Genomic DNA, 8,941 nt, shown 5'->3' with positions numbered 1-8,941 from the left:
AGCAGTTGATTGACAGCAACCTGTTACCACCAGGAATTTGTTCTACCTATCCAAATATTTCAAATTGTTTGTGGGCAGTTTTGACTTCTTCTTTATTAATGAAATATTTTCAGTGCTCGTGGCTGCAAAGAAAAATTTCAAAGCTCGATTTGCTCAAAAATTAGAGGGCAAACAAGGAGAGCTTGCATTTACTACCTTTTATAAAAGACTTTTCCATTTTGAGATGCTGAGTTGAGATTTTTAAATACTTCAGAACACTAATATTGTGCTTTCTTTGGCTAACAGGACATTTGTAAAAAGCAGCTGTTGCAAAACCCAGCCCGTGTGCGGTAAGTCACTACATGCATTGCTCTTGTCTGGCTTTGGGCTCCCTTCGCCGCTCCTTGTCTGGATGATCTGCCTGGTGAGATTAGGAGCACTGCAGGGCGGGGAGGATCCCCGTCTGTGTATTTGCGCTGTGTCTTGACACTTGTAAAGGAAGCGAGTAATCATCACTCTTGCTGCTTTCATGTCTCCTTGCACAATAGAAATAATTAATAGTAATAGCAGTGCTTTGCCTATCTGCGGCCCCTTTCATCTGAAGACCTGAAAGTGCTTGACAAGCATTAACTAAATTAGCTTCCAAATACCTGGAGGGGGAGTCAGATGTAATCATCCCCACTTTTAGATGAGCACACAGGAGGAGAAGCTAAACTAACTGAGTGCTTACAGTTAGTCAGCTGAAACCCTGTTTCCTCCAGTGGGGAAGCTTGCTCAGCACTTAAGATGCTTTTTGAGGTGTTCAAAGGTGGGGATTGATGTCCACTTTTTACTTCCAAAACTTACAGGCTGTGGAGCTGCGTGATCTGCCCTGCAGGAGGGGCAGGATGCACGTCAAGCACTGTAATTCATGAAGTTTATCATTTGAACAACTAATGTGGACTGGGAAGGAAGGAACTTCTGCTGACACCATGTTGGCAAAGCCTGAGTGACTCTAAATTAGTCCTGATTTCAGAAATTTAAGTGGTCCCCAGCACAGAAACACTTCAGCTTGGATCCAGGGGTGGTGCAGCCAGGTTTGTACCGTGCTGGCTTTCACTTCAAAACCCTTTTGGTGGCAAATTTGATCAGCCTTATATACAATGTGTGGGCTTACCCCTGCCACCCTGCCACTGTGGCCCTGCCACAGTGTCCACAGCTCTTTCTTGCAAAGAAAGATGCTGACAGTCAAATCTGACCCAAATCTGGAGTCTTAAATAGATTACTGTTAAAACAAGGGTACTCTGCAGCTCCCAGGACTGTACTTAGCAGAGGAAAGTAAGAAATTCTCAGTATCCACTATGTAAGATCAGGTACTGACATGAAATTATAAAACAAAGGCAGGTGATGTTTTGAAAGACCACAGCAAGCTCTTCAAAGTGGTAACTGAGCTAGTGGACAAGAGAGGTTTCTTTCCACAGACTATGGAATTTCTAATGCTGTTGAAATTATTTTCCTTTTTAATATCAGACCTGAAAGGCTTCCATTCCAGGAATGGCTCTCAGGCTGTAACATGGGCTCCTTCAAATAGGAAGTATCATAGTCACTGAAGAACAAGGGCTGCTCCTTATTGCAAAACTTTGTAGACTCAGATGAAAGGCACTAATAGTGTTGGCAGCATATCCCATAAATCACATGATTTCACTGTGGGCAATCATCCATGTTTCCACAAAGTTGTGACATTTTCCACATTTTCTCCTTTCCAGTGGAGAAACTGGCCAGAAGAAGTTGTCTGGACATCAGGTAACTCCTGTCAGCTCCTCCACTTCACATGGCACCCTCCCCATTTAATCAACAGACACTAAGCAAAATGTCACAATCCTGCTTGGAATATGCAGCTTAATATCAGTTTTGGGGATGGGTTGCCTGTTAGAATTGAGTTTGCAACAATTTGAAGCCACTTGAACAGATGCAATCACATCAGTTCTTTCTTTTCTCCTCACAATGCTTGATACCTTCTTTTCTTCTACCTGCTTTAAATAGTCCTGGTTAGGTCCCCAATTTATTACCTCAACTCACCTATTTACCCAGAGAGAAAATGAGGCAATGATGTCACAGGAGGAAAACAAAAGGGTCACACTTCCTCTAGAGCAAGTAAGTAGGTCAGTGCCATGAGACTGATGGAAGAGGATCCCATGGTGTCCACGGGGTGACTAGAGGAGGCTGGACAGGGAGCACAGCTGCCTGGAGGAGAGCTCAGGTGGACCTCAGCACTGGCCCTCCTGCTGGCAGACAGCAAAGGTGTGTGAGAAAGAGTTTCACCATGCAACCAGTCACAGCATCACTTCCACAAACACTGGAAGTCCAGCAAGACCCTGATCTCCACCAGCCCCGTGCTCAGGGGGAAGCCTGGGGGCCAGGAGGGCTGTTGCCTTGCTCCCAGCTCTGGACAGGGACTCAAGAGACCAGGCTCCCTTGCTTCATGAGCATCTGGACATTGCATACGCTTCCTCCTTCCTCATTTGTATAATAGGGTTAATAAACATCTTCTGTCCCACAGTGCTGACGTAATGGTAAGCTCTTTCATGTTTGTTGAGTGCTACAATGCCACTCCATGGAAACTCATAAATAATGTGGCTTGAAGTTCTGTCGAGGTATTAACCTTGTTTTAACAGTGCAGATTTACATGAGTTACCACGCACAAGAAGCTTCTCTTAATTAGGATCAAAACTTACTTTTCTTAGCTTTGTTTTAATGGCTCTTAAGGTTGAACAATTTTTACTTGCCCAGCCTATTTGGCAATTTATTGTAATCTCTTCAAGCTTGCAGTTCCTTTCAGTGCACAGTTAAATGTCTTTCTTCTCATCACTGCATTCCTTTACACTCTTCAAATTGAAATAACTTTAGGGTTTTTTTACAAATGTATAATTGGTTTCTTTGAAATCTAAATTAATCTATGTTATTGCACTTTTTTTGTGGTGTGAGAGATACTGGGTTTGGCTCAAAATGTTGACAGAAAAGAAAGGATCTGTGTGCTGCTTCTGACACAACAGAGGCCCTTTTTTTCCATTTCACACCTTGCCTCAAGATTTGTCAACAGCTGGTAACGTACCAAAGTAGCTGTTCTGCAAGGAGACTGTCCACACAGAGATGTACAGAGAAAATTATTCTGCACTAATGATCTCCAGACAACCACTGTGGTAAATGCCCAATTGTGACCCTGAGCTGGGTGCATGGACTGAGCCCAAATGGCTGGGAGGCAATGCCAGGGAGCCATGGGGGCTCTGACATGGGAATCTGGAGGGATGGGTTCAGTTTCCATCCTGCCACAAAGACTTGTGGGCAGATGTGAGTCAAGTTCACTGTGTCATGTGTAATATGGGATATAGCTGCACTTCTAATATCTTCACTGATACTAGATCCTTGTTATTCTTGGAGTTCCAGCAGCTTTTTTGTCCTTCCATCTCCAACAGTTTCAGTTTTCAGACTTGGAATGCTCCGGAAAATGCTGTGTATGCCAAGGGAGCTTTTCTCACCAAAGTCCTATCCAGAACTCCAAACAGAAATTCTGAATGCCTTTTGAGATTTCCAACCTACCAGTGTGAACTCAAATGATTCAAGTAATTCACATGCATCTTGTGTGACTACCCAAGATAACGTGAGGTTTATATTCTGTTCACTACTGCTGCAACTCAGAAAATTTTTTGAAAGTGCAATAGAAAACAGTTTTAAGTGATATACAAAGAGACTTTTACATTTAATGTGTGTTTGTCTCTGGAAAGAATGGGACAACGGATGAAGGGAGAGGATGTCTTTGTTGAAAGGCTGATGCAAAACACAGGAGGGTTCAGTTCCCAGATGTATCACAGACACTCTTTGTCATCTTGGGATAGTCACTACAGGCAGAGCTCCAGGGCTGGTGGCAATACTAGCTGAGGGTAATCTTATGCTGGAAACTGAGACCAATTCCCCAACCTAGATTGCAGTGGTGACACAAATCAACACAACAGAGGCACCAGGAAGGATCAGCTATGAGTGGGAACTACTAGTATCAAGAAGAAGCAGAGGAAGCAGAGCAGAAATCACAGAGTAGACAATCTGCGTGAACATCAGCTCATCATCTGCTCAATGGAGAATCAAAGCTGGGCTTCAGTCCTAGGCAGCCTGAATAAAATGCCTGTCTATGATCTAATGTCGAGGAACTGACAAAGGTCAGCACATCCATCATCTCTCTTCGTTGATCTTACAGCCATCACAAATGTTTTAGTTTGATCACTAACATTAGTTAGCGCAAGTCAGGGCTTTAGTGCACTAACTTAAGCTAATTCTTGCAATAATTCTTGATTTACTTGAAAAGAAAGCTCTTTGGTGATGCTTTGGGGCTCATTCACAAACTGGTGTTCAAGATGTTCACCCTTCGGTCCTATGAACATTCCTTCTTATTGCAAAACTTTGAAACCCAGCCATGCTCTAATTTTAGCCTTCAGAGGAACAGAAAGTCTCAGAGTAACCAACAGCCAACCCCTTTGCTGAAAGGATCCTGCACAAAGTGACAAATTTAATCCCATGAGCTCACTGCTGGAAGGAAGCTTCCCAGAAATTTTCGTGATGCAAGGGCAAAACAGCTGTTCTTTCATCTTTTTCTGAGTCACGCCCACAGCACCTCTCCGGAATGCAAATGTGCCTGGGTTTAATGATGTGACAAGGTAATTAAGTGTTAATGCGTGGATGCAAAGGGTATACAAGTTGCCAGATCTACTAAGTGCTGAAGCCAAGCTAAGGCGTTTACCAGATTTACAACACATTGCTGGTAAAGGGTGCTAATGTCTACACATTATTCCTGTTACACAAGTAAATTTTACGGTAATAGACAAATAAATTAACTTCATATTTGAATTTTAAAGAGGTATTCTAACAAGAAAGCAGCCAGGATCCAATCCTAGGTGCGTGAGAAGCAATAGAAAAACGAGGACGTAGCACTATTATTATTCAAATTACTGTAATGCAGTCAGATGCCAGCTCAGAATTGGACACTCCTCCTTCGTATTCCCCATTACCCTGATGCATTTGTGTTATATTAGTCCACATATACAGAGATTTAAACATAAAACAGAATTCTTGAGTTACAAAAAAGCACACGGACAGAAAATCATGATAACACTGTCTAGATTAAATTGGCCCTCTACCCAGTTCTTAAATATCTCTAATGGCATGCAAATGGCTGATTTAAGCAATTGAACTCCACACAATCTCATTCAAAGTGACCAGTGCCCTAGAAATAAGGATATTTCCTGCTCGAATGCAAACGCTTGTTACATTACGACAATGAATATTTGCATAACAGGCACGAGTTCTTGTAAATGCAGGTGCTTGAGTGACAGGTCATGAAGTCTGTAACTCCCCTGGGCTCAGGAGAGCTCTTCTGGGCAGAGGAAGTATGCCTAGGCCCTGTGAAGAGATGACAGTGGGATGCTGTTGGCCTCCAAGTGTCCCCTTGGCCTTTCCACAGGTTTGTAGCCCCGCAGCTGGCCTGTCTGTCCCACCACAGGGGCACACACGATGACTGTGCCATGGGCTGGCAAACTCAGCTCAGCTCCCACTCTCATTGTGTTTTCTTTTGCTTTCTAATTGCGCCTGTTAAAAGCACAGTGCTTTTAGTCATCATAATTTGAGTAACAACAAAGTGACACAATAAAGCAGTGGAAAAGGAAGATGACTTGAGAGTATCAGTGTTTTGGAAGAGAGGGTACAGATTGGTGTGAGAAGACAAGAGGCTGGGCACAGTGTGGTTTTGCAGCAAAAGAGTGAAGAGATCAGCAAGGTGTCTAAGGGTATCAGGAAGACTGTAGGTGCTGCCTCTGAGGATCCGGATCTCTGTACAACACCTGTATTGTCCTGTTGCACAACACCTGTGTTGTCCTATCACCTCTCCTCTTTCTCATTGTTCATCGAATAACTGACATGAGCAAATGAACATCAGCATGTATCAGAGAGAATTTTGGGGGCCAAAGGACTCCTGCTTTTATAACTGTGTGTCTTGGTCAACCCAGGACACTGTGTCAAGCTGACCATTTGCAGTTTGTCTGACTGTATCCTTAACCCACATATGCTGGGCTTTCAGTCCTCATAGCTAAAGAAATGGAAAGCATAGCCTAAAACCACCAAAAACTCCTTCAGCATGATACTGCGTGTGTCTGTGTGCCTTGTCTCTTGATTTAGATGAGACCTATCAAGGTCCAGGTGGCTGGAGCTGGGCTGCTGTGAACAGCACCTGGTTTTTTGAGTTGCTCTCTGTGACTTCAGAGACACCTGCGCACCAGTGACGAGAGGGAAGCTCAGCACAGCTGACCATTGATGTAGCCATCACTGCCACATGCCAGAGGGTGAACCTCACACAACTGCCACATAAAACATCGTTCACATCACTGAGCTACATCCTGATGGACAGCATTAAACCTGTGACTTCCAAATCTGTTTGTGAAACCTCCTGCAGCCCTAGTCGTGGATAACCATTACCTTCCACAGGAGGAGGTCAGATGGTTCTGGACCTGAAAGGGGAATTTCACAATTGTTAAAGCTTGCAATGAGTCTCAAGAACTCTATTCCAGAACTGCAACATTTTTTATACCTGTAGTCACTTAAAAATTAGGAACAGAGCAGTATGATTTTGCAAAATGTCTTGTCACCTAGATGATATTTTTTGGGATGATTCCTAAGTGGTTTAAAATATTCTATCCTATCCTATCCTATCAAGTATACATTTACACTGTGCTTTGCCAAGATGGCAACACAGATATCCCTTTACGCAAGGGAGTGATTTTCTAGAGAGCTACGTGGGCATGTTAATTGCCAAGGTTAATAAAAGAGTGATCTTTGTGCGCCTCAATTCTTAGGTGTCCAAACGGAAAGACTTTTATAAGGGCTCTAATTTCCAGGGATGCTTGTAAAAAGGTACCTCATTTTGGGCACTCTAAAACAGAATATATTCAAATCTATTGCAATCTTAATAAATAGATTAGAAAATGATGAGAGGTACTGACCAATTCTTTTGCTCTCTCTGATAATGCTGGATTATACCTTAGTGTTATGTCATCTCAAAAAACCAATGAAGACAACAAGATGCTATTTTTAGAAATCTCAGACATGATCAAGAAGTTAAAATAAATTTTTTTAAACAGGGTTTTTACAAGGATGTCAAAACCACTAACCCCTCCTCTGCCCTAGTATGCCATATCACCTAGTCTGGAAAAAGGAGGACTGAAAAGCAAGCAGAATTCTAAAAACCACCAACTGGCTCTAGCCTGGACAGGTAAGTGAGTAATTTACTCACTAACCAAAGGATTGGCAAAGGTCCTGCCATGACAGCAACCTTCTCCCTGCTCTACATAGCCTGGCTCTCTACCTATCCCAGTCCTAACCTGCTGGAAAGGAGGAGCTTTGCTCTGTCCCTTCCTTATTTATAACTTGTTGGGAGCTGGGAGGGAGGGAGGGGTGAGCTGGCTGTGCTGCACCCTGCAGCTGCCTGCCGGTGCCAGCCTCGCAGTCAGCACCACAGATGCCTCCCGCGCAGCGCGGGGGCCGCCTCTGCGCCCTCAGCTTCCTCTGGCTCTGCGCGCTGGTGGAAGCAAAGACCAGAACTTACTACCTCGGGATTGTGGAAGAGAACTGGGATTATGCACCATCTGGGAAAAATCTGATCACAGGGCAAAGCCTCTTAGAGGACAAGTAAGTGACTGGGGGCTTGGGTAAGCTGGAGTTGTACCAACATCTCCAAAACAAAATTGGTTCATGTGGTCATTTTGTGGCAAATGTCTTAAGATGGCCTTTTCCTTGTTTTTGTTCTGATGATGTTGTCATAGGTGCGAATTCAGTTCCCAGGCAAGAGTAGACTTTGATTGATTTCTCTTCCATTGTGGTTAATTAAGCAAGGGGGTAGTTAGCGTGTATTTGAAGAGGATTTTAATGAGCTGATATTTGTCCAAAAAAACATCGGGTATGGGCAAAAATCCCCTACCTGTATTTCATAGAGATACAGGTATCCCTGGGACTTGGTATCAAAAAGCAAACTGCGACTTTGCTTTAACCAAGCATAGTCTTTGCAGTAAAACACAAAACGCTGTTTACTGGCATATTATGTAATTTAAGTATTTCCCCTGATAAAATTTGGGAAACTTGGTAAGATATCATGAAATTCAGATGTGTATAGTACCTACGAATGGGATACAAGTCCCTATATCCAGGCAATCTCTACAACTGTGGGGACTTCCCTTTTGGAAATGTGCATAGATAAGTGCTTAGATACACAACAGTGAATGGTCAGACAGAATTCCTGGTGATCTCTGAAACTGGGGAGCACAGGTGAGCGCTGTGATGGGTCCTGCCTTGGCCAGTGAAACAGGTGTCTGTTCTCATGCCCACACGGCTGGGGCTGTGCTCCTCCCAGAGCGGGAGAGCTGGCCTGGATGTTCCATGGAGATGGCTCTGATGCCTGGTGCTTCTCTAAAGAATGATTTGGTTTGGAAGGGACCTTTAAAGGTCCTCTCGTTCACCTCTCCTGCCATGGTCAGGGTCATCTTCAACTAGGTCAGGTTGCACAGAGGCACATCCAAGCTGAGTTTGAATGCTTCCAAGGATGGGGCATCCACCACCGCTCTGGGCAACGTGTGCTGGTGTTTTACCACCTTCTTTGTTAAAAACCTTTTTCTTACATCTGAATCGACTCTCTTTTTATTGAGAACCATTGCTTCTTACATCATGGGATTCAAATGTGTGGGAATATTTTTAACATTTCATTGATATTTTTGACACACTAGAGGTATTTTGGGGATCCCTCCTCAGTGTCTGGGTTTGGGATTGGAGTGGGAGCTGTGAGGAAGTGAGGAGGTCCTGGTCTCTGTACCAGGTTTGGAGGCTCACTGGGATCTAGATGCTGCCTCCCAGAAGCTAGAAATGGAAATGTACCCTCTGACTTTTCAGGAAATCC

The 8,941-nt window shown here is 43.8% G+C and overlaps 1 protein-coding gene across 1 annotated transcript in view; it reads left to right on the top strand.

Annotated features, from left to right (window-relative positions):
• Positions 1-7,513: 7,513 nt before the first annotated feature.
• The window catches only part of HEPHL1 (hephaestin like 1), a 33,209-nt gene continuing 31,781 nt past the window's right edge, over positions 7,514-8,941 (top strand). The window contains exon 1 of the mRNA XM_005417735.2: positions 7,514-7,683. Coding sequence (XP_005417792.2) covers positions 7,514-7,683 — 170 coding nt within the window. The remainder of the gene's footprint in view (positions 7,684-8,941) is intronic.

This window comes from Geospiza fortis, unplaced genomic scaffold (genome assembly GCF_000277835.1).
Source record: "Geospiza fortis unplaced genomic scaffold, GeoFor_1.0 scaffold16, whole genome shotgun sequence".
NCBI classification, from domain to species: Eukaryota; Metazoa; Chordata; class Aves; order Passeriformes; family Thraupidae; genus Geospiza; species Geospiza fortis.
This window is presented reverse-complemented; position numbering and strand designations above follow the sequence as displayed.